The sequence below is a fragment of the Telopea speciosissima genome, chromosome 4 (genome assembly GCF_018873765.1).
Source record: "Telopea speciosissima isolate NSW1024214 ecotype Mountain lineage chromosome 4, Tspe_v1, whole genome shotgun sequence".
Classification (NCBI taxonomy): Eukaryota; Viridiplantae; Streptophyta; class Magnoliopsida; order Proteales; family Proteaceae; genus Telopea; species Telopea speciosissima.
In genome coordinates, this window is record NC_057919.1 from 43908668 (window position 1) to 43935828 (window position 27161).

Here is a 27161-nt window from a genome sequence, read left to right on the forward strand (position 1 = left end):
TTATAACTAGTAGAAAGAGAGACACCATAAACGACAAGACTCTATAGCCTGCATTTGGAGGAAATTATTCACAAGGGTTAACAAGAAATGTTTATGCCGGCTCCAACATGCAAATGCCCTGCTGTAAGAAAATATGCTACACAGTTTATAGCTTCATGCAAATGCATATGGGAAGTTACGGCTTTAGGATACGGCTTCATTACCTCTTCCAACAGCAGTCCAAAAACATAGGAAAATAAATCTACTGCTCGTCCAAGTTCTCACTGAAATCCACTATACCATACAGGAAATAAAATCAAATCACTATTGCCTCCTTGTCTTGTTTTCCCTAAACATTTTCTGAGACAAAGAAAGTAGTCAGTGCTAACCACTGGAATGGACCTACTCAATTAATACTGATCAAAGTAGGAAAAACAGAGGTTCCAATCTCTAGACTTTACAAGGCAACAGAAGTACAGAACTGCTCCATATAGGAATCAATTGAAAGGTATGACGAAGAAAGCCCACATGTAAAGATAAGTCAGAAGAGAAGAAACCAAAACATGATTTAGAACCTATAGCTACTGTATCCTCCAGAGGATCCATATCCACCAAGCGGTTGGGTCGACAATGAGGATGATGGATAGGAAGTATCAGTCAGTTGTGAGTAAGGCCTCAACCCAGTGTCCAGCTTGCCATAGCTGCTTGAGATGGGTTCTTTGTGACTACTGAAACATTCCTGCAGACAATAGTATGGAAGATTATCAGTGATTCTGCTCTTGCTCTCTAAAGCAATAATGGGGGAAAGGTTTGAATAAATACAATAGTACAGAACTGTTCGCAAGCCACTGCACCTGTCCATGTGACAGTAAACAACTAATCCATCACCGGAGAGAGAGAGAGAACACTCCGTTAAGGATGGGAAACTCTTATTTGAAAAATTAGCAACTCATTTCAAGTGTTCTCCAGTAAGAACAGACAGATATTAACAGTACCATTACATGGCTAATTTACTTGATAATTAGCCTTCAAGAAAACAACACCCACTTAATTTTGTTTCATGAAGTACCGCATATGTACTGCATCACTTGGCCAGTAAGACGTACCACCTTTTTCTCAATTCTACAGATAAAGTTTAGCCATTCAATGACTACATGACCTAAATTCTGTCTACCATATATAAATGCAGCATGTTAAGTATGTATATATCTAGATTAGAATATTCGTTTTTCAAACCGAGATACCTGCCCCCTGTCCTATTGTAATTGAAGTTAGTCCTAAGGTCAGTCTAAGTTTAGTCCTAGTTCTAGTTTAATTTCCAAGTGTAATTGTGTTTCCTAGTAGGATTAGGAATCCTTCTATGCAATTCTGATTTGATATAAATAAAGACATTGTGTATTGGTGGGGGGGGGGGGAGGGAATCATTGAATTTCAGGTAGATATTATAATAATAGGAGGGCTCAGGTGAATTCATCAGGGATTAAGGAAGATATTATAATAATAGGAGGGCTCAGGTGAATTCATCAGGGATTAAGGAGAACATTGGACTGGGTTGTTGCAGAACTCATATATGCAAGTATGAAAACAGAATTTTAAGTTTGGAAATGCTGGACTGTAGAGAGGGAATTGAACACATAAGTTATTAGAGTGATTGTTGCTTAATAGAAGGAGGTTCAATATATCAATTAATGCAGAAATTAAGGATTTGAAATTGAAATTCAGAAGTTGAGGTGGAGCAACAGAGGATTTGGAAAGAAGAAGACAAGTTGAGGTCTTGCCGTCTTGGGTGACTGTTTAGGTGCTGAAACCTTTGGACGATATGTGTTATTTGATCAAGTTACTCGTTCATTTTAAAACAAGGTGAGGAAATTATGATTATGTATTACGTTGAAATGTATGCATGCTATGTGAAATTACAGAATAAATGATGTATGATGTGATAAGTATCATTAAGTTTCATGTAATTTAAATGATTGACTCAATGGTACATGACTGCTGAATGTTGTGTGCTATGTAGTGACCATATGAAAAGATACAAAGCTGATGACTAATGCCTATGGAATGAAATCTAATGTGTTATGTGATGAATAATGTAATGGAATGATTTTATATACATCATGTCACGTCAAAGTAATGTATAAAAGAGAAGTACACGTCAGAAATATAGTGAAATCACTTTTCCTATTCTTTCCCCGGACCCCGCTAATAAGAAAGATCCACTACCTTAATTCCTGTTTCAAAAATAGATAATTTGGTATCTAACTGTATAAAGGCTCGTAAGCATGGTTAAAGTAATTGCGTTAAATACCCCAGTGGCTACCACCCCTTTCCAGTCATGGTTCTAAATCTTGCCGAGATTTCGAAAATCTTCAGAATCTCGAGCTGCTTAAGACGAGTTTACATACAAGACACAGAATATGCACCAACTTGAATATCTCGACTGAAATTTCAGCAAGATTTCGGTACTTTTGTAACTGTCTCGCCAAAATTTTGAAAAACTGCTACATTCCACATTATAAAAAAAACACCAACTCGAAAGTACACTTTGAAATTTGAATTAACTTGACAGAGAAGGGGGAAAACCTTATTTCTTGACTTTTTAGCCACATCATCACTCAATACAACTGGGATACACTATTGGGGGTTGTCACATCACTACGAAGAGATCGATTGCTGCCTATTGTGGAAGATTTGGCTACATTCAACTTTTTCAAGTAAAGTTACTATTCCCAAAAACTATTTTTTGGAAGAAAAAAAGTATGACAAATACTTGTTGTATGAGGGTAGATTTTTTATATGTTACACATCGGAGGCCGATCTACGACCTCAAGCCCTCATGGTGTCAAAAAATTTTTCCTTTTTTATAAATTTATTTTTTATTTTTCTGGTAAAAAAATTTTGATTTTCTTACAACAAAGAAGGGAACCTTTTACGGTTAATATAAACTGAATGGTGCTCAATTATATATATGTTAATCACCGTTGGCCGATCTACAGCCTCATGGTGTCAAAAATTATTTTCAACAAGTAAATAATTATTTTTAATTTCCAAAAACTATGAAAAATATTTAAAAAATTCAAAAAATAGGGAAAAGTAAGGAAACCAAGGATGTGAATCCAAAACACCAAATTGGGTGTTTGTTTTTACAATTTGAAGATTAAAACATGTTTATTTAGCCTAAAACAAGCTTCTCTTAAAGTTTTGGAGCCAACTATGGCCATTTTCTCACTGAAACATTACCAAGACCAATAAAAAAACACAAACTCGCCGAGATCTTGGTTAAGACACCTCCCTTGAGACGAGTTTTCGAACCTTGGTTCCAATAGGGGGTTATGTACTGGATGGGGTCTTAAAACAGAAAGAGAATAGACGAGGGGTCCTCCCCCAGGGCTATGGTACCTGGACACATAGGAGTAGAGCGCATCTATAATGCTAGGCTACAGTGCCTGGGAATATATGTAGTCAACTACCACCCTCAATAGTTGGTGTACTATGGTATCCGACCTAGTTAATTAAGGAATGGAATTCTATGATTTGTCATTTATTTCTTTGTTCTATTTATTGCTCTTTTAAATGCTTATGTGTATAAGATCATGTGTACCTCACTGGATGTAAGCTCACCCTATATGACTTGATATTTTACACATGAAGAGATAGGAGAGGAGGTATTCACGGCTTCAGGAGTTGAGAGTAGAGAGCCCTGATCTAGGATTTAGAATCTTTGAGAATTATTTTGAAGACTCTGTGTATGATAGTTTTGTCCACAGTTTAATGGATGATGGAATAGTTTGTATATTCTAGTCTATGACTGAGTAGTTATGTAAATTAATCTTTTTGTTATGTACAAAGTAGTAAGACTTGTAGCCACAATGTATGTAAATGGTCTGTATTATAGTGTTTCCGCTATGTTTTCTGTGTGATATGGGACTTTGTTAGTTTGTTATATGAATGTATGTGACCTTAAGAGTCAACGCTCATGACGATGATGTCTTGTACCCTATCCGGGTTGGGACGTTACACCGGAGTTTCCAACTCTCTCATGGGCTCAAGCCGTACAGGCAAATATTCATGCCAAAGGAAAGTTAAACATAAATTATTGATGATCCTCCTACTACTAATCCCAAAGAGCATTCCACCCTCACAGCCTATGATGAATGGATGCATGAGAAGTCTATTATCAAAATATGGTTACGGAACAGTGTTGAACCTGCTATTGCATCCAAAGTGATGTTTCAAAATCTTGCTAAAGATGTCTGGGAAGATCTGCATGAAAGTTTTCTCAAGAAAAGAATATCCCCCATATGTATGATCTCTATGAGAAACTTTTCGATTCCAAACAAGGAGATTGTTAGTAGGGACTGTTTTATGTCTCAATATGTTCAGGGGTAGTTTATGTATTTTTCAGTTTTCTTATTTCCTATTGTGTCTCTTAAGTCATTATATATAGTGAATGAATGTGGAGCTCACACATTATGGGAGATACTCCAAAGCTACCCGATTCTCATTCTTCTTCTCCTCTTCTCTTTTCTTTATACACTTACATGGTATCAAAGCAAGATCTCTAGAGACTGCTACAACCTTCCTCGCATCTTGTCTCTTCCCTTTCTAGGTTTCAATCATCATTGATTGATTCATCTCAGTTCAAATTCTTGTGAGGCTCTTCAGTTTTCATGTGAAAGGGGTGCAGCATCCTATGCTGTATTTTCAAACTGTTTAGAGACTAGTTCCTCACTGGAGATTGAGAACTAGGTCTTCTTTGTTGATGGAGATCGATCTATGGAGTGAAGAAAACATTCAAGACCATGGAAATCAAGTTTTGTTGAAGTTTTTGTATCAAATTTTGGGGCAGAACTGAAAGTCGAGTTTCTGTCTGGGTTGTTGAGATCGAGTTCTGCCGAAAGGGGTTGAAAATGAGTTTTGTTTGCATGTTTGTAACTGGTTTATTCTCCATAGTGACTGGAGATTAATTCTTATGGTATTTGAAGTTGGAGATCAACCTCACTTTGAGGGTTTTGGGAGCTGAGATCGATTTCCTCAGGTTTCTTCTTCTGCTTTTGCATCCTTTGTGTTTGTTGAAATGTCAAGCTGAGATCGACATTCAGGGTATTGGGAGCTGAGATCGATTTTCTCAAGTTTCTTCTCCCAATTTTGCATCCTTTGTGTGCTGAAATGTCTGACCCATCGAAGAATGTTGTTAGTGAAGTTGCGTCTTCTTCATCTAACCGTGTTACTGAGAAGAAGTTGGAGGGAATCAACAACTTCCAAATGGAAGAAGATTGTTAGATTGGTGTGGATTGGTAGGAATCAGCAAGATCATTTGACCAAGACCAAACCAGTAAGTGATACCTCATGGGATACAGTTGATGCACGCATTTTGGGACAGCAGCTGAACTCTATGGACAACCAGATTGTTGATCTGGTAACTCATATTGCTACAGTCAAGGAACTATGGGATTATCTACATGTTCTGTATTCTAGGCAGAACAACTTATCTCGTATCTATGAGTTATCTCAAGATTTCTACAGAGCTGGTCGAAAGGGTCGCCCCTTAACCCAATACTTCGTTGATTTTAAGAGGATGTATGAGGAGCTGAATTCTCTACTTCCTATCACCTCAGATGTGCAACAGATGCAGAACCAGCGAGAGCATCTCGCAGTTATGGGGTTTCTAGGTGGTCTTGGGAAGGAGGTTGATTCTGTTCATTCCCAGATACTTGGTGGTGATAAGGTAGCCACTCTTTCTGACACTTTTTCACTAGTTCTACGAGTATCTCGTGAGACTTCTCATTATTCTACTACTATGGATAGTTCAGCCTTGGCCTCTTTCACACCTAGCCATGGTCCTAGTAGTGGGACAGGGGCTGGTAGTAACAAAGCCTCTATATCTGGGAAAGCACCTACTTTTGGTTCAGATCTTTCAAGCATAGTGAAGACCTGTCATCATTGTGGTCACACTGGACATATCCAACGCTTCTGTTAGAAACTTCATGGCAAACCATCACAACAACAGTTTGCTAATTCTGCTACCACTACTGAGTCTACTATTTCATCAACTTCTCATTCTACGGGTAAGACTGTGATGATGTCTAATGAGGATTATGCTCCCTTTACCCAGTTCTAGATTTCTCAGTCTTCCCAACCTTCTACTGCTACTTTTGGTTAGATAGGTAATGCCACTGCATGTCTTTCGACTACTTCCCACCCCTAGATCATTGAATCAGAAGCATCGAACCACATGACTAGGGTCTCAGGTATATTTTCTTCCTTTTTTGCATCGCCCTCTAGTGTTACCTTAGTTGATGGTTCTTTAGCTAAAGTAACTAGTACATGCACTGTTCAGGCCACTCCTCCTCTGTCCTTATCCTCTATTCTTTACTTACCTAAGTTTCCCTTTAACCTCTGTTACTAAGTTTACTAAAACCTACCTAAGCTGTAACTTTTCTTTCTGATTCATGTGTCTTTCAAGATCTTACGACGAACAAGACTATTGGTAGAGGTCGTGAGTCGGGGGGCTGTATCTTCTTGAAGACACTTTGTCTGTGGCATGTTTGAGTTTGGCATCTCCTCACCAAGTGCATTATCGTTTGGGTCATCCATCCTTGTAGAGTTTACGGATTTTAGATTCTCATTTTAAGTCTCTTTCTAGCTTAAATTATGAATCTTGTCAGTTTGGGAAGCTTCACCGTGTAAGCTATCCTCCCAAAGTCAATCAAAGGTCTAATCAACCTTTTGCTTTAGTTCATTCTGATGTATGGGGGCCCTTGTCCGATTGTCTCTAAATTGAGATTTTGTTATTTTGTTACTTTTGATGATGATTATTCAGGAGTCACTTGGCTTTATTTAATGAAGAATCGTTCTGAGTTGTTCTCTATTTTTTGTGCTTTTGTGAATGAAGTTCAGACTCAATTTAGTACTCCTTTGCGCAATCATCATAGTGATAATGCTAAGGAATATTTTTCGGCTCCCTTCACTGATTTTATGACTCAACATGACATTATGCATCAATCTTCTTATGCCGACACCCCACAACAAAATGGTGTGGCAGAAAGAAAGAATAGACATTTGATGGAGGTCACACGGTCTCTTTTATTTGAGATGAAGGTGGCCAAACCTTTTTGGGCTGATGCTGTTCTGCTAGCATGTTATCTAATCAACTGCATGTCTTCCTCTGTCTTACGTGTTGGGATACCTCATTCTCTCTTGTTTCCTTCTGCTCCCTTTATTTGCCTTACCACCTCGTGTTTTGGTAGTGTTTGTTTTATTAGTGATCATCATCCCGGTGTCTGTAAGTTGGATCCCAAAGCCCTTAAATGCATCTTCGTTGGTTATTTTCGTACTCAAAAGGGCTATCGATGCTATTCCTTTGAGTCACAGAAATATTGTCACAGTTGATGTCTCTTTCTTTGAGTCTACCCCTTATATTGATTCTCCTGTTGTTGCTTCTGAATTGGATGATGATCTTCCTTTGTATATTGTTTAGTCTTCTACTCCACAGGTTCCTCCAACACCCCCTCCGGCACTGCCACCTCCTGTTACATACTAGCGCCATCTTTGGAAAGTTTGCCCCCTCCCCCGCTCCACCTTTAGCCTCATCTTCTTCGTCAACCGCTCCTTCCCCCAGTAATCCTTCCTCTTCCCTTGATGTTCCTTCTGACCTTGATGTGCCTATTGCTGTTCGCAAGGGCGTTCGAAGTTGTACCCAACATCCTCTCTCTAACTTTGTGTCCTACTCGGGTTTATCCTCTACTTTCCATACTTGCTTGACTACTATTGAGCACCACCCTATTCCTAAGTCTGTTGCAGAGGCATTATCTAGTCTTGGCTGGAGGGCTGCTATGACCGAGGAACTGTTGGCTTTAGAGGCGAATCAGACATGGGATCTTGTTTCTTTACCCTTAGGTAAATCAGCTATTGGTTGTCAATGGGTCTTTGTGGTGAAGGTGACTCTTGATGGTTCTTTGGCTCGCTTGAAGGCTTACCTTGTTGCCAAGGGCTATGCCCAACTGTATGGTGTTGATTATGTGGACACTTTTTCTCTTGTGGCTAAGCTTACTTCTATTCGTATATTGATTTCTCTTGCTGCCACACATCATTGGCCGCTCTTTCAGTTAGAGGTGAAAAATGCATTCTTGCATGGAGATCTCCATGAGGAGGTTTATATGGAACAACCTCTTGGATTTGTTGCTCAGGGGGAGTATGGGATGGTGTGTAAGCTCAAGAAGTCTTTGTATGGGCTAAGACAGATGCCCTGAGCTTGGTTTGGTCGGTTAATTGGAGTTGTTTTGGAATTTGGACTGACACGTAGTAGTGACCATGCAGTATTTTTTCGGCATTCTGATGCAGGAAGAATATTTCTTATTGTATATGTGGATGATATTATCTTACAAGAGATGACTCTTCAGGAATTGAGAAGTTAAAGATGTACAACAGAAGTTTCAAACTAAGGACTTGGGAAGATTGAAATAATTTCTAAGTGTGGAAGTAGCTCAATCTAGGAAAGGAGTTTCGCTTTCACAACGAAAGTATGTTCTTGATCTTCTTTCAGAGACAAGGTTGTTAGGATCCAAACCTCTATATACTCCTATGGATCCTTATTTAAAGCTTACAGCTGATGTTGGTGTTGTTCTTAATGATCCTGAGAAGTTTTAGAGACTTGATGGGAAACTAAACTATTTGACTATGACTCAACCTAACATTGCCTTTCTTGTTAGCGTTGCGAGTCAATTTCTATCTGCTCCTCGTACATCTCATTGGGATGTTGTTATACGTATCTTGTGGTACTTCAAGAAGGCTCCTAGATGTGGATTACTTTACTTTGATCATGGACATGGGCGTGTTGAAGGTTTCTCAGATCCTGACTGGGCTGGATCTCCCATTAATATGAGATCAACTATTGGCTATTGTACTTTTATTGGTGGAAATCTTGTGTCATAGAAGAGCAAGAAATAGACTGTCGCGGCTAGATCGAGTGCAGAATCAGAATATCGAGCCATGGCACATGTTACTTGTGAGTTGATGTGGGTGAAACAGTTGTTGACTAAGCTTGGATTTAGGGATGATTCTCCCATGCAATTATGGTGTGATAATCAAGTGGTTGTTCATATTGCTTCAAATCCTGTGTTTTATGAAAGAATGAAACACATTGAAGTAGATTATCACTTTGTTCGAGAGAAGCTCCAACAAGGAGTCATCTCTCCTAGTCATGTTCGCACAGGAGAATAACTTGCAGATTTATTTACAAAGTCTTTGGGGAATGCTAAAGTAAATTATATTTGTAACAAGTTGGGCATGATTAACATCTATGCTCCAACTTGAGGGGGAGTGTTAGTAGGGACTGTTTTATGTCTTGTTATGTTCAGGGGTAGTTTAGGTATTTTTTAGTTTTCTTATTTCCTATTGTGTCTCTTAAGTCATTATATATAGTGAACGAATGTGGAGCTCACACATTATGTGAGATACTCCAAAGCTACCCGAGTCTCATTCTTATCTTCTTCTTTCTTCTCTTTTCTTTATTTGTTTACACTTACAGAGATAAATCTTTGAGTGAATACTTTGCCTGTTACAAAGGTATGGTTGAAGAACTACAGATACATCAGCCCTTGACTACTAATCTGGATCAGTTGAACCAATGAGATGTGTTCCATGTTGCAAAATTTCTAGCTGGACTACATCCTGACTACAAATCTGTAAAGAGTCAACTTCTCATAGGGGAGAAGGTTCCTTCTCTCAATGAAGTATTTTATCATATCAATTGTTCGGCTAATCCATTTTAAGGTGATACTACTCCCAAGGACAATTCAGCCTTTGTTGCCAATCGTGTACAACGCCAATCCAGAGGCCGCGACCGTGGAACTGGTGAACGTAGTGCAAGTAATCAACCCATTGACAAATCTTCTTGCCAATGCTCTTCTTGAGGAAAACCAAATCATAGTGTGGATACCTGTTAGGCTAAACATGGAAAGCCTGTGTGGGCGAATGAGCTGGCTAATACAACTATAACTGCTACTTCCATTGAGAAATCTATTGGTGACATGAATCATAGTTCTACATCTGGTACTTCATCTATTGTGTCTCGAGACGATTATAACAAGCTACTCAAACAACTTCCACAACTTGAAGTTGCATCTGCCTCAACCTCTACAGCCAATCTAGCTCATACATGTAACTCTACTTTCTATACTTCCTCTACATCGTGGATTATTGATTTTTGTGCATCATATCATATGACATTATGACTGGTAAGTCAAGCTTGTTTTCCTTAATGAATCAAGTTCAAACCCCTTCCCCAATTATACTTGTTGATGGATCCTCTACTCAGGTAACTGGTCATGGAATTGTTTCTCCAACATCCTCCATGACCTTTTCTCATGTTCTTCATGTTCCTAAATTACTTTTAAGTCTTTTATCTGTTAGTCAACTTACTAAATCTCTCAATTGTTCTATCACCTTCTATCCTTCTTACTGTGTCTTTCAGGACCTTCAGACAAGGAAGACGATTGGAGGAGGGCATGAGCGAGATGGACTGTATTACCTGGATGGCACCAGACCTTCTATTGTTGCTACTTCTACTACCGTACCTTCTCCCATGCAATGGCATTTACGTCTTGGTCATCCATCTCTACCTAAGCTCCAGTTAATGGTTCCTAGTTGCATATCAGTTCCTCGTCTTGAGTGTGAAGCCTACGAACTGGGAAAACATCATCGTGCCTCCTTCCCTATGTGTAGTGCACCTAGAAGTTTTTCATTGTTTTCTTCATAGTTATCAAGGCGACGCCATGGCGTCCAGGCACCATAGTCACCTTGGATGCCTTGGTCGCCTAGGAAGGCCCCTTGCCGCCATGGCAGTGTCGCCTTGCTTTTTTACCCTCTAAAACGCCATGGCCGCCTTCCCGCCTAGGTTTAGTCCATTCTGACATTTGGGATCCTTGTCGAGTTCGTAATCGATTAGATTTTTCTTATTTTGTTCATAGTTGTTAAGGCGTCCAAGCGCCTTGGACGCCTTGTTCACCTAGTTGGTGTCGCCTTGAACTTTGGCCCTCTCCTTCGCCTTGGGTCGCCTAACCGCCGTGACAACTATGATTTTGTTAGTGAAGTGGATAATTACGATCACTATCGTTCAATTTGGGATTACTTGTTAAAGATATATCTAAATTCCTTATTGTGCTTACAAATTTTTATCAAGAAATAAAAACTCAATTTGATGTTTCCATTAAAATATTTCGTTCTGATAATGCACTTGAATACACTCAAACTAAGATATCTGATTTTTTCCTAACTCATGGTATAATTCAACAAACTAGTTGTTCATACACTTCACAACAACATGAGGTGGTCGAACGGAAGAATAGGCACTTGTTGGAGATAAGCCCGATCTATTATGCTCCAAAAGAATGTCCCCAAACATTTTTGTGTCAGTGCCTGATATCTTACTAATTGTATGTTTTTATCTATTTTAAATAACAAAATTCCTTTTTCTATGTTATACCCTGATATTTCCTTGTTTGGTTCGCTACCATGAGTCTTTGGCTATGCTTGTTCTGTTCATATCCTTCACCCTAAAATCAATAAATTATCTCATCATCCTATTAAGTGTATTTTCTTGGTTACTCTGAGACACAGAAAGGGTATAAATGTTTTGATCCTATTGCTAATAAACAGTTTATTAATGCTAATGTCACATTCTCTAAGAATACTCCTTATTATTCTACCGATACCTCCTACCTTCTCTTGCAGATAATTTCTCAGGTCCATCTCTACCAGTTCCTATTCCATTCATAATCATCAAGGCGTCGCCTAGGTGTCCAGGCACCTTGGCCGCCTTGTTTGTGTCACCTTGATTTTGGACCCTCTCCAACGCCTTGAGTCGCCTAGATGCCGTGACAACTATGATTCTGTTACAAACTCCTAAACCAATTCAGGTCTATCGGCGGCGTTGACAAGCTGGCTTCCTTCCAAATTTCACACCCTTGCTTCCGCTTTATCTACTAGCTTTGTTCCCAAATCCCACCATGAGGCCTTTTCTCACCTTGGGTAGAAGGCAACAATGGACACAGAGATGGATGCTTTATTGTCTAGAAAGACTTGGACTCTGGTAACATTACCTACTGGGAAGGATCTTGTCAAACGTCGATGGTTTTATACCATCATATACAATCCTGATGGTTCTATTGAGAGACTTAAGGCAAGATTGGTTGCTAAAGGCTATACTCAAACTTATGATGTGAATTATTTGAAACCTTCCCGCCTGTCGCCCGCTTAAATTATGTTCATGTGCTTATTTCTCTAGCTGTCAACTTAGACTGGCCTGTGTATCAGGTGGATATTAAAAATGCATTTCTATATGGTGACCTACAAGAGGGTTATCTATATGGAGCAACCTCCAGGGTATGTTCCAAGGGAGACTTCAACCAAAGTATGTAAGCTCCTTAAGGCAATCTATGGGTTGAACCAATCTCCAATAGCATGGTTTGATAAGTTCAGCTCCATTGTAACTCATTTCGGATTCTCACAGTGTTATTTTGACCATTCTGTCTTTGTTCGTCGCCATAATTCAAAAGTAGTTGTGGTGGGATGTGGATGATATTATTATATCTTATAACGATGCTTCTAGTATTGCTCAAGTTAAATCCTATCTTCATCAACATTTTCAGATGAAAGACTTAGGAAGGGTGCTCTCAAGTATTTTCTTGGTATTGAAGTTTTACTAAACAAGAAATGAGTTAGTCTATCACAAAGGAAATATGTACTCGAAATTCAGTCTGAAACTGAAATGTTTGCTTCTAAACCGGTGAATACTCCTATAGATCCTCATCAAAAGTTTGGCTCTAGTGAGAGTAAAGATTTTAAAGATATACACCGGTATAAAAGACTAGTTGGAAAACCTATTTATCTTACTGTTACTCGACCAAATATATCTTTTGTTGCTGGGGTCATGATTGTTGTCGTGTGTTACATTACCTAAATGGAGCTCCTGTAAGCAAGTACTAAAACTGTCTGTGCAACTGCTCTTGAAAACCAGTCGAGATTCGGGCGAGACAGTGGTGCATTTTTTTCAACTCAAAAACTTTGGGTCACCAGATCGACCGAGATCGAGATCTCGCGAGATCTAGAGATCTGCGAGATATGTCGAGTTTTGTCCAATTAGGTAAGGTATTTAAGTGGTAGGTGGGTTAAAATAATGGGTTGAAAGAGATCAACGAGACCGAGATCTCGGAGATCTCGCGAAAACTTTTGGAGAGCAATCTCTCTCAGATTTCAAAATCCGAGTAAGTTCTCGAACTGTAAGAACTTATTATCGACCCAATCAGAATATTATTCTGAAAAGGCTTTCTAATGTTGATTGGGTTGATGTTGATGGTGATAGACGTTCTACTACTGGTTATTGTACATTTGTGGGTGGCAATTTAGTCACCTAGAAAAGCAAAAAACCAAACTATTGTTGCTAGATCAAGTGTTGAGGTTGAGTATCGGGCGATGGCACATCTACAGCTGAATTAATGTGGATAAAATCATTGCTTCAGGAGTTGGGGCTTTCCAATCAGTCCACCTATGAAGATGTTTTGTGATAATCAAGCTGCTATTTATATTGCAAGCAATTCAGTGCTTCATGAGAAGATCAAGCACATTGAAGTTGATTGTCACTTTGTGAGGGATGTTGCTATGAAAAAGTTGGTTTCTACTCCGCTTGTTTCGACTACTAACCAACTTGGTGGTATGTTTACCAACCGATGTTTGGACCTGCTTTTCGAAAAGGTTGTTCCAAGCTGAGCTAGGTGATTTGTATGCTCTAGCTTGAGGGGGAGTGTTAAGTATGTATATATCTCGATTAGAATATTTCTTATTCTAATCGAAATATCTGCCTGCCTCATCCTATTGTAATTAAAGTTAGTCTTAAGGTCAGTCTAGGTTTAGTCCTAGTCCTAGTTTAATTTCTAAGTGTAATTGTGTTTCCTAGGTTTGATTCCTAGTAGGATTAGGAATCCTTCTAAGGAATTCTTATTTAAATATAAATAAAGACATTGTGGTGGGGAACTGCAAGTTCGATCCAACATCTCTAGTCCGTCCCTCTTTCCCTCCTTCATCTCCTTTCTCTCCCATCACTCTAGGCATCCTGTTTTTATGCCAAGGAAAAAAAAAGTTGGGGTGCAGACTGCAGAGAGAGAGAGAAAGAGAAACCATGAACCCTAACCTGAATAAGTTGTTGAGCTGTCTGAACCTGTGATGAGGATCCCTTTATTTCCACGGTGATCTCGTCTGGGTGACCCCTACTCTCCTGAACAGTGAGGATGGCTCCACTGGTACGGCGAATATACGCAATATTAGCTCCTCCAGTCCCAATAATGTCTTCTGCATAGGATAGAGGTATCTGCATTGTCTGTGTAACCTGAATTTAAGGAAATGGTTAGATAATGATATCAAGGACAAAGAATGTGTGGGATTCTAGACAATGAAGTAGGATCAAGATTCAAAACCTAGAGTTCTGAGTACCAGAGTCCACAACAACACAGAAGAGTTAGGCAAACACTAATTTGCGTAAGTAAAACTATTGGAATTCTTTTTTTTTGGGGGGGGGGGGGGTTTAAAAACGGAAATATCAAGCCCCCATTATTCCCTTCAAAATCAATGGTGGAATATGAAAATTTGTCAAGATTTCTTCAGCAATTTTATCAGTTAAGACTTGATCATAAAAATGATAAATCTGGACAGATTGGGGCTCAGCAGCACCTTTGAGGATAGTAATTTTTTTTTTTTACTCCAACTGTTTCAAGTGAATAAAAATGTATTCAAGGGAGGTTTCATGCTGGGGCTACACACTGCTAATTATGTGAAACAAGAACACATATAGCAGCTAACTTTTTCTTTTTTCTGGGGGTTTTGATAAATAGAAGCTAACTTATTCTTCGAGGTAACTAAATTATATGGCAGTCTTATATGCAGAGCTATTTGGAAGCATCTAGGAGAAGCCGAATCAATTGAAACCAAATACTAATTATTGAATTTGAATATGAGCAGCACCATAGCCTGGAGACTGATTCTTTCTGCAATTACCGCAGACATGACAGAGAAGAACATAAGGCTCTTCAGAGGTAATGAAGCAATAGAAATTCCAAGAATTTGTTCTGATAGCTTTCTCTGGGTTGAAGCATGTCTTTTTTAATGACGTTTCCATACAAGAGAAGGGCAATGTCACCTTTAAGGAGATGCAGATTATCAATGTTTAGAACTTAAAGTAACTAACTGGGCAAAGAGGTTCTCATTTATCCTAAACTTACATGTAGGATTTATCCCATTCCTATGAGCTTTAAATCTATAAACTATAAGCCCTAAAAAATGCACACTAGGTAAGCAGGATTAGGGACTAAGGAACTGTAAAGTGCATTAGGATAAGCAGTGAAAAAAATTAGCTGCAAACAGCATATGGTAGATGTTGAATATAGACAGGATCTTATGGCAAAGATCAATACTTGAAAAACACCAGAAAAAAAGTTTAATGTAGAAAAGCAGTATCAGGAGTCAAAGCTTAGAAGAACCAAATCATTTAAACCTACATAGAAGAAACTCAAAATATGCAGATAGAATTGAAGATTTGGTGCAGATAAAAGAGAAAATATTGGATGCAACCAAGGATTTAAGTATCGGTATCGGGTATCGTATCGATCGGGCAATTTTAAGAGACGTATCGTATCGTATCGTATCGTATCGGAGATACGTATCGATCGGTGTAGAAACGCATGAAAATGATCAAAATACACATGGAAATACACTTTTGGACAATAAAAACAATATAAACAAGCAATTTGTGTCATATATCATGCATATATACTAAGAATTGTGAATAATCAATAACCAGACAAGTGCGGCACATTGAAATTGTTATAAAAGATTAAAAGATGAAATTTCTTATATGTAAAGTCACTCAATTGCCATGAAGAATGTCGGGGTGGATCAAAGTCATGTCTGTAAGGGTCTTCAACAATAGGAGTGACTATTGTGATAGATTTTAGGGTAAATATATAATCTTCTTGGAATGTGATAGATCTATACATAATATAGTACATATATTATATACATTAGCATTTGTTTTAAATTTTAGAAGAAAATAAAAAAAAAAAATCATTTTAAAGAAGCAATTTTCGGTTTTGGGTAAAAAATGCAAAGAAACATGGATTTTGAACTCAAATCTTTGTAAATGTATACAAAGAATGCAATACTAAGTTAGTTTAACATATTCCCTTTGAATCATAACAAAAAAAATACCAAAAATCAAAGATTTAAACAAAAGAATCAAGTTTTTTTCAAAAAACCTACCTTGCCCTTCAAGAACACCTTTTGATTTCGAATGTGGGCTGTTAGATGCAGCAAATGATGAGATTTCACCTCCTTTAGGATCGTTTTTGGCAAAGGAATCAAAGCCCTCAACAAATCTTTGGCAAAAACCAAGTTTAAAGATGTTTTTTTATGGTTTCTCAAAGCTGGAACTGTTTTTTTTCTGCCAGCCTGCTCCTGCTCGAGTTTTCTGTTTTGAGAAGACTTGGGCCCATGTGGTTTTTAAGCTGCTGATACGATCGAGACGTCGAGCGCCGATGATCGAGGTCGATCATCGAGACGTCTCGATACGCCTCGATATGTATCGTTATTTCAAAAATAATAAAATAATGGTTTAAATCATGTCTCGTCTGTATCGATACGTATCGACCGTATCGTATCGTATCGATCTGTATCGGTCGATACATACCGATACATTCGAGACATTTGCATTTTAAAAAAAAAAGATACGTCTCGACCTGTCTCGTCTCGGCCATGACCGATACCGAGACGTATCGGCCGAGACGATACGATACGCTCCGATACTTAATTCCTTGGATGCAACAACTGCAATAACTACAATAATAGTAGTAGTAATAATATATCAAAATTATACAAAACATAAGCAAAGGTAGCACCTCAACTAGTTTAATCTGCATTCAGCAATACAGAAACAATAACCCCCTAAACATGGATGGGTTTAATGCAAATTCACATCTTGAATAAAAAAGAAAACCAACCTGTGTAACTATTGGAGCAGCAGGACGACCAAGTGTTGATGAGCGTATCCCAGAAAGTGCAGGGTCTTGTCCATACAGGGATAGTCCAGAGTGTGGAATTTGAGAATCCAGCTGAGTTTCACGATCAAGAAATAGAGAATCCCTCTTCAAAGAAATCGAATAATCACTGCTAATACCAGTTTGAGAAGCCGTATGATGCATATTTTGCATTTTATCGGGCCAGGCCTCTACCCCACGATCTTGGGAGATTGTTGAATTATACTGATGAAAGACCAATAACAAGCTTCATTACAGACTAGTCACATAACCATGACCTTCCAAAATTTAAGTAGAGAACAACTCACTGTTTTCTCGAATAAAGGAATAACACTATGATCAACCAAGAATTTTCTCAAGTGTCCAACTACTGCTTCTAGTGCTTTAAGAACCTTTAAGGATTCTCCTTGTATCTCTACAATTCTCTCATCGGAAGTGGCATAGAATGGCACTTCATCTAGCACAAATTATACATAAGATCAATTAACACAGTGCTAACAGATATAGTACGAAATCATAATGTCAAAAAAATAAGGAGGGGAAATAAACTACAGATTAATGATAACCAGTCTGTAGGCCAGAATAGCAAAGCAGAAACTTGTTCACAGCAGGATCACAGAGCAAACCAGATTTAGGAGAAAAATTATAACAGAATATAGTAATCCCAGAATGGTTCCAAACTCCAAACGATTACCCTATTCAATTACCAGATTCAGCCTGCAAAGTTTGAGCTAAATATGAGAACAGATTTAGGAGTTTCAGAGGAGTCCTAGTGCTACTAGGATTGCAGGTAGCAGATCTAGAACTTTAAGAATTGATCAGAATTTCCCAGAACTAAGAAAATAGCTTCAGAATCTTATGTTTCAGTTTATAGCTAACTCATCACAGTAACTAAAGAGAGAATTTTCAGTAATTAAAGAGAGAATTTAAGAAAAACTTAACTGAATCAGAACAAAAAACAAAGTTGCCACAGAGTGTGTAGAAATAGCAAAAAAAAGACCTGTAATATTGAAATGGGAAGATAGATAGATAGATAAAACAGTAACCATGCTAGGAATCACGCTAGAAATCCACCTAGCATACTACTGAAATCAAAATTTTCTTTCATGAAATGTGCTTCCCCATTGTTCTTAATCGTACTCCTTTCCTTCATTTGTTTTAGTTCCAAGACTACCCTCATTCTTTAATTATTAATTTCTATCTTATCCCTTCCCTCTTTATCTTCTTAAATAGGCCTTTAAGATTCTGTTTATTTACAATTCTACCACACCCTTTGTAAAATTTGAAATAATTACAGAATTGCCATTCTTTCATTTTTTGCTATAAATCCCTTGGGTGTGCCCAAAAACAATCTGAACCACAGTTACACAACCCCGGATTGCATCAATTGGTATCAGCTGAATGTGGCTATGGATACCTACATTTTCAAGACCAGAGTTTGTTTGCCGAACATAAAAACCGTTATTTTATTCATAGATAAAGGGTAAAGTGAAAATTTTGCCTTGCGTTCTGTGGTGGAGATCAAAGACCAATGAAATCCTCATTGGATATGAAGACGATATTTGAGTCGAATTTTCAATTTGTCAATATTGTAACGGTGTCTATAGTGAGATATTTGAATCTTCCAAATGCATCATTCAAGTAGGTCAAGAGTGGTTGGAAGCACGAAGGGGCATCGTTAATCACAACAAAAATCTGTACACCCTACAGCCTTATCACATGTGCCATACATTTGTTCTTCAGGAACTGGTTGACAAAGTATGTTCGGAGCAAATGGAGGCGTCACCAACAATGCAGCCACAGGAAGAGTCAAATGTTCAACAAAGAGGAAGACCGTTCTGGTGTAGGAAAGCAAGTAACGATAAAGGGGGATGAGATGATTATTCTGGGTGAAGCAACAACAGACTCTATGGCAACGACAAGTGTTCTACATATTGAGTTTGTTATTCCCAAACATTTCAAGACGAGGATGGCATTCCATGTTTCATGTTCTGAACCTGGTCCCCGAAATGGGTGTTGAGTAAGACAATTTACGACCTTCTACAAAACTCGAGGGAGAGTTTTCCTTGGCACCGGAGGAATAGATGCAAATATTTGGCAGGACCAATTTGACCCAACGGGACTCTGATGCAATCCAGAGTTCAGAAACCTTAGTTCAGATTGCTTATGGGCCCACACAAGGGAATAATAACCAAAATATGAAAGACAATGGCAATTCTGTAATTATTTCAAAGTTTACAAAGGGAGTGACAGAATTGTAAAAAAAAACAGAATCTTAAAGGTAAAAGGCCTACTGAAGAAGATAAAGAAGGAAGGGATAAGATAGGAATTAGTAATTAAAGAATAAGGGCAGTCTTGAAATTAAAAAAAAATAAAGCAGAGTAGGATTAAGAACAATGGGAAGTGCATTTCGGGAAAGAAGAAAATATGGTGCCATACAAAATAACAACACCAAGTCTTCGTCTTCCTTACGACAAAGCAACAGAACCAACGGTAATACATGTGGTTTCAGGTTGGGATAATTCCATCGATTCAACAGCAATGACTTTGAAACTTCAAGAGAAGGATATTAACCCACTGGCCTCTAATCCCCCAAAATCATTTATCTACCAAACCAGCACCTAAGAACTAAAATCACTTTTTCCTGAAAAACAGTAACAGGAGGTACTGTAGCCACCAAGTATGATATGGATTTCGATCTCCCAGCAAGGGGGGTTGTTGGGGATGAAATTTTGAAGATCAAGTAGCCTAAGGCAAGGGTTCCTTCAACACAAATCTCAAATGGAAAGGGACTGAGTAACTGGAGCTCGACCCAATCTAGGGGGTGCCAATACTATTAATCGCAGAACAGGAACAAGAGATAAAAGAAGAGGAGATCAATAAGGGGAAGAAAAGGAAAGAAGAACGAAAAAGAATGAAGGGGAAAGGTGTATTGTACATGAGAGAAGGGGGAAGGGGAAGGAGAAGAGAGCACCTGAGATGAAGAAGAGATTGGGAAGGGAGTGCAGCAGCCATCAACCAACTCCGATGAGCGGAACACACAAACAACTCACCACAGTGAAGAAACTCAACTCTACTTCATTCCACATTCAATTCTGTCCAAATCGTTGGATTACAAGCATTTAAATAAAGAAAGAACTCCTAATTAAGTTCTAAAACAGAAATAGAACTCAACTAGGAATCTAACACTAAACAAGAAAGAAAACTATCTCCTATGTTAGCTATCTCTCAAAGAAACAAAATAAATGTTACATTATTAATCACAAATAATTAAATAAGTCATTACCAGCCTTTACTAGACCAAAAACCCCGGTTGGATCAGGTCAGTTTGGGTTTGGGTTTCTAGAGCGGTTCGTGTCGGTCCGATTAAGATAACACTCCTGCATCAGACTCCTAGACCACAAGGAACCGATCCCAAACCGGGTTGTCGGTTCAATATGATATTTAGGGAGATTTATTTTATTTGGGAGAATATTATGTAATCTTTTATGTTGAGTAGGATACATACGAAGAGCTCAGTAAGTTTTTGGAGCTATTTTTTTGTTAGGAATCCTAGTAGAGTTGTTTCCTTATTGGAATCTTTTTCTTTTCTTTTCTTTTTTATATCATGTAATCGATGGAGAATAATAGAATGGAATTAATTGAGCTTTGTTTTGGTTGTAGCCTGTATGACCCAAAGCAGCCTTTTGGCTGAGTGTTCTTCCCTTTCCCCCATCAATTCAGTTCACTTTTCTTCCTTTGTATTCCTTTCTTTCTTCTTTAGTTCTCCGTTTAAGTTCCTTCTTATTTCTTTTCCTACTTGCTATTATCTTTTCTTTTCTATTTCAGTTGTTTAGAACTTTGTTACTTTGCTCTGTTTTGGCAACTTAACAGTCCTTCACTAGGTGGATTCGATAATCTTGAATTCTCGATTGGCTATGTCAGGGTCCAGTTCTCGAATCTCAGACTGATGAAGCAATGGCGTATCCTGTTCTGTTCTAGTAGCGGAAGCCCGGCCAGGTCTGATAGTAGTGGTGTCTCTGTTGAGACTTGCTCAGTGGCCCTGTCATCTGAACCGGAAATCTCATATGTAAGTAGTCGAGACCAATGTCGTTCCAGTATCCGCCCAAAAGAAGAGTTCACAAAATGATCGGAAACTCTAAAATGGACTGGTTATTCACATACGACACCAGTTGCTTGATGGCTACCCCTTCGCTACCCTCTTCATAGTCGCTTCTCTCTGTGTTTGACTGTTCCTTGGTGCTACCCTCGGTGGGCATGGCCAAGAAGCAGCCAGCTGACTGCCCCCTTCCACCCAGCCTTTATTCGCTATGTGAGCAAGGTTTTGCTATGTTTTGGCATTCTAGGCAGGTCGCAAGAAGCTGCTGGTCGAAGGTTTGGACCAATCGCAAATCATCACCATCTTGCCCGCTTCCAATTGATGACTGGCTATTATATAAGTGTTGTCCTAAGTCCCTGTGGTGGGGCTCGGCTCCCGAACCGTACATGAGCTGCCTCGTACAGCTCTTCCTAAGAACTTGAAGGCCCCTTCTCTCTAAATTTTTTTTTATAAATTGATTAACAAGACATAAAAAAAACTTTTCCAAAAAGCCTTCGCCCTCCTATTCGACGGGGCTATTAGAGAAGCAGCTTCGTTTCTTGACTTCTTTGCTCAGTCAAGCTTCCTTGTTCTTTAGTGTAGTCTTGAAATTCTTGCCTCATAAGGTGAGCACTGAAGCTTCTTTGGAGAGGCCAGGGCAATTATAGGTGGCGTATCGTGCGAGACCTCCCGACAGCGTAGAATGATCCAAGTTTCTGGAAAGGTCAGCGTTGCCGCTTTACTGGATTGGTAGGTCGAAGAACTATCCAAACAGCAACATCAGTGTTTCATGAGTTTTTTTTCTTTCCTTTTTTACAGGGGCTAATCATGTTTCATGGATTCTGTTGGTACTTTCTTCCTTTCTTCATCGTATCTTGGGTGTCAGCTCTTCTATCCAAGGCAACCCAACCCTTCGAATTTTATTCCCCTTGAGCCTTCCAACTGTGACATTGAAACAAACTACCAGTTCAGGTTTTATTGGTTCTGCCAGATTGACTTTCAGCAACTAACAATTATTTTTCTTCTAGTTAATTTGGGTGTTGATCAAGTAGAATCAATAGGCCTTCAAGATTCCGATCTCCCTTCAAAGGTTCAGCCGAATTGGATCAGTATCAAATCAGTGATCTCATTCAAGATCAAACTGGTTTGCCAATAGAACAGACCACTGCAAGGTAGAAGATGACCTGTGACTTATTTATTTTCTTATTTCGTTATTTCCAGAATCTTAAACTCTATTTGTATCCTTTATTTGTGTTAATGGCTAATCTACCTCTTCTCTTTAAATATGAATTCGTTTTGTATCCTAGATCCTATTTCTATACTAAGCAGCCCGAAATTTTATGTTTATTTACAATTCTGCCACTCCCTTTGTAAGCTTTGAAATAATTACAGAATTGCCATTGTCTTCCATCTTTTGACTATTATTCCCTTGGATGGGCCCATAAGCACACCGAACCAGGGTTTATGAACCCCGGATTGCATCAAATCTATATCCATTTTGGTTTTTGACAAATAACCAAGATTGTATTAATAATTCAGAGAATGGCATATTACCATCTTCAACTTCTCAGAAACTCTCTCAATCCTCATGCATCTCGACATATAATTAATTAAAGAGAACGGTTTGTTGTAACCAAGGTTGGTTACAACAAGATTGTAAACTTTACATTTTTCCCTTTTAGTATAACACACTTTTTTCAATGAGGGTTTTCAGTGAGGGTAAATCCTCTCATTTCACATACAAAACTGCATTAAATGGTTTTCAAGTTTTTGAAAACCTCTTTTTATCCCTGCATTAAATAACTTTTTGGGAATAAGTTAAGGGGCAATTAAAAGAAGGTTACAATTTCTTAGTTCACCACTTTGGTGACAAGAAGTTGTTCCCATAACTAAAAATCTACCTAAGGTTCAAGGTTTTAGTTTCGAGCCTGGTTTCGACAAGGCTTGAAACTGAAATATTTACGAAACCGCAAAATTTCGGTCGAAACCAAGAAGGTTTCAATTGATGGTTTTGAAGCCCAAATGCCCAAATTAGTTCCCAAAACTCCTATTTTAGACTGACCCTTTAAACAAAGTGGAACCTTAGATTGTAAAAAAAAAAAAAAAACACAAAAAAAAATTATAGTTTGGCTCTGGACCCTAGGTTGGTAGTGTACGCGGTACACTATACAATGTTGTTTAGTACTAGAACACATAATTCAACTAAATTAACAAAAATATGCTTTAGGAATGAATAAACATAAATTAGAAACCATTTCATAATTATTAAATGTTATTCATGGTTCATTACAAAGATATTGGAGTGATTTGGTGAAAAATCACAAAACTGAGATTTCCTAGCAAGTTTCCCTCTTTGGAAACTAGTAAAACTATAACGAAACTCGAAACATGTTCGAAATTTTATCAATACTACAATATTTCAATCAAAATCAAGCACACAAAGGGTTTAACCGAAACAATACTGAAATTTGAAACATGGTCGAAATTTTGCCTAAAATGCAAAATTTAGGTCGAAACATTGCAATTCTTCAGTATCGCAGGCTGTTTGGTTTCAAAAGCTCGCAAAACTGAAATATTTTGGTTGGTTTCGCGAAATTTCGTCGAAACCTTGTACTATGAATCTACGACAATCCAAAATTCTTCTACATGTGTATAGATGTTGCAATTTTGAATGAAAGTGTTAACAAGCCATCCAACAATCATATAGAAATAAGGATCACAAGCGCCAGACATTCCCTGTGAAGATAACAGCAGCCAAAACTCAAACAAGGATCAAACAAAATTTTGCCAAAATACCTACACACTAAACAAAATTAAGGGGGGGTCCAAATCCAGAACTTCAAACTATCCTACAGAAACAAGGACCAGAGAGCATCAAGTTTTGAACCTCCTTTGACCCACTTTTTATTCCTAGACAGATACAACGAAAAGAACTGCAAAATCCAATGTTTATGTCCATTGAGACAAGGATGGCAGGATAAACCTTAAGAACGTGATCAATATTCAATACACACAAACCTGATCAATTACTTAAGCAGAAAAAGAAGTTAGCAGGACTTAGTAATTGGACACCAATCACTTATATTTACATAGATACTCCTGAATACCCTTTTTTTTTGGGCTTGTGATTTGATTGGATGAGTTAACTACCAACCTGCAGCAATGTAATCACTGCCCAAGACCATACAATATATGATTTGTGATGAGCACATTCATGTGTGAATCTTAGGTACATAAAGAATGCATTTTCATACTTGGAACAGTGCTACTCGGGTGTTTTGTCTTTGTTTTCAGGTTGTAGGTCAATTCAAGTGGAAGAGAAGGAAATTCTGAAAAAGAAACTACTTTTGGAGCTAAAGTGTGAAGAAAGTCAAAAGTCAAAGGTTGGTCAAAGATTCCATCCACATAAGCAAGAGATGTCAACTTCGAAGTCAAGAGTTCAAGTTTCAAGTTTCATGCACTTGTGCAGGCCGGGCCCCTGAGAAAGAGAGATAAGGGCATACTGATAATTTTGATGATTTTAGAAATCTCCAGAACATATCGAATATGGGGTTCGTTGTGTTCGTAGAATTATTTGGTGCACTTTTCATTCTTGGGTTGAGTTGTTTCGGAGTTAGGATGGAGAGATATAGCCAAGGAGAGGATTTTGACTAAGTTGGAATTTAGATTGACTTTTAGATTTAAATAAATCCTCACCCCAAATCACTCACGGTTCCATATCCCACGGTTTTCTCTCTTTCCTACAATCCCTCTCTCATCCCAACTCTCTTATTCCCCATACCGTATCTCTCTCCCATCCCTCCTCTAATTCCACCAAAGCCTCTCTCTCCCATGTCACCAATCCCTCGTCTTTTCCCAACTCTCCATTAAATATCCGTTCTCTCCTCCACGGTTGAGCTCTCTCTTGCGGATTCTAGTTTTTTAGTTTTTTTTTTATTCTCAAGTTCTCGTTCTCTTCCAAACCCGATTGTCGTCTTCTTTTTTTTCTTATGTAATCAGGGTTCATCTTATGTAACTTTAATTCTTAAATTCATTGTTAGGTTAATTTCATCTCTCTTTCCCCCCTTCGATCATATGTGTAAGTTTCATTAAACACTTTGGTAATTTGTTCTTCAATATTGGACGCGGCTTCAAGTGATGGTGTTAAAGTGAATGGATTTGTCTTCACTGGAGTTATTCGAATCAGCTAAGTTCTTCTTCTTTTAAATTTCAGTTTTAGTAATTTCCATGTCTTTTTCTCCATCAATCCTTCCTTCCCTCTTCATTGCTTTCATGGCTAGCTAAACCCCTCCTCTTGGGAGTGGGTGAAACCATGAGAGAAGGAAGAATTGATGGCTAGCATTGTTTATGTGATTAATGGACATGATCAATATTGGACTTACAATGGATGAGTGCCCACAACTTGTATGTCGTTCCAAGGGGAACTATATACATGTTCGTTAGCCGTATCCATTGTGACACCATTATGTTCATGTATTTTCTTGTTTACATTGTATGTTGTATGAGCATTATTTTCATAGGATATGTTAGCCTTATATGAGCCGCGCCGCATATCTTATAGACCTAGGTTGTATGCATGTTTTGTCCTAATATGCTAGTCATTGATCTGCCCTAATTCTCATGGTGAAACCCATTCCCAAGTGACTTTCTTACTTTTAATTCATCCATTCCCTTAGTGGTTGCCCTAGTTTCTATTTTTAATTTGTTAACTTGGTAATTTAGTTGCTTCTATATTTGTTAGTTTCCATAATTGGTAGTTTACATATATAGGTTGTTTCCATATTTGGTAAGTTGTACACTTCGCCTTAATTAAAAGTGGAAATTTATTCAAGGTTAACCTCCTCATGTTCGACCCGTAGCTACGATTGACTCGTACGCTTGCGGTATTATTTTAAACTCAAACAAGTTTTTGGCGCTGTTGCCGGGGAGGTGACTCTTGTTTAGTTTCCAATTTTAATTGATTAGTAGTGTTTTTCTTTTTTTTTATTATTTCTGCTATATAATATAAAAAAAAATCGGAAAAAAAAAATCGTGAACTTTGAGGATTGCCCTAACTTCGAATTGTGGCTTTTGTATCCTTGTTTGGGTGAGGAATTCTAAGCATCGTTTGGAAAGAGTAGAGATTCCAACCATGGGTGAGGAAGGAGAGAGGCAACCTATGACCCTTAGGGACCGCTTTTACCCCGCACAGGCTGCACAACCCTCATGCATTCGCTTACCCGTCGCCCAAGGAAACAATTATGAGCTTAAATCTAATTCCATTAGTATGTTGCCCCACTTTCATGGGGTAGTTAATGAAAATGCATATTTGTTTCTTAGGGAGTTTGAGGAGGTATGTGTGCTCATTAAGATGCAACAATTGACTGATAATGCGGTTAAGTTGGGATTCATCACCTTTGCACTTAAGGATCAAGCCAAAAGGTGGCTCTATGGTTTACCTAGAGACTCAATAACTACATGGGATTAATTTACAGTTATCTTCCTAAAGAAGTTCTTTCCCTTGCATAAGACCAATAGGATTAGGAATGACATTCTGCAGTTCAGACAGAGACCAAACGAATCCTTCTCCAACTTCATGGAGAGATTCAACAACCTTCTTCAAGAATGTCCTCACCATGGCCTAGATACTTGGCATCTGTGCCAAATCATCTATGAGGGTATAGATTATCAAACCAAGCAATTGGTGGAATCCATGTGCCCAACTGGATTCACATCATTCACCGATGAAAATCAAGCTTGGGAGTTTTTGGTTGACTTAGCGGACAAAACCAAAGAGTAGGAATCCACTCAAGAAAATGAAAACTTGGGTAAGGGATTTTTGGTAGAGGGAACTGTAGCCAAAGAGGCTCAGTTGGACAGTCTTATTAGAAGACTGGAAGCCATAGTGACCAAGGGACCTTCCCCGATAAATCAGGTTTGTCAGACCACCCCTTTGTGCAGTGGGTACCAATCCTCATCACATGTGATGGAGGAGTGCCCTAATATGTCTAGTGGGCATGGAAGCTATGAGAGTGTGCATGTAA

General features: G+C 38.4%; 1 protein-coding gene across 3 annotated transcripts in view; it reads right to left on the reverse strand.

The window, feature by feature from the left end:
* Window positions 1-202: 202 nt before the first annotated feature.
* The window catches only part of LOC122658920 (RNA-binding KH domain-containing protein PEPPER-like), a 38275-nt gene continuing 11316 nt past the window's right edge, over window positions 203-27161 (reverse strand). The window contains exons 3-7 of one of the 3 annotated variants that reach the window (XM_043854076.1): window positions 17369-17517; window positions 17025-17285; window positions 14168-14362; window positions 549-718; window positions 203-308 (exon numbers count right to left, since the gene is read on the reverse strand). In XM_043854076.1, the coding sequence (XP_043710011.1) occupies window position 308; window positions 549-718; window positions 14168-14362; window positions 17025-17285; window positions 17369-17517 (776 nt within the window). In that variant the 3' untranslated portion in view covers window positions 203-307. The other 2 variants (XM_043854075.1, XM_043854077.1) reach the window with 2 other exon arrangements.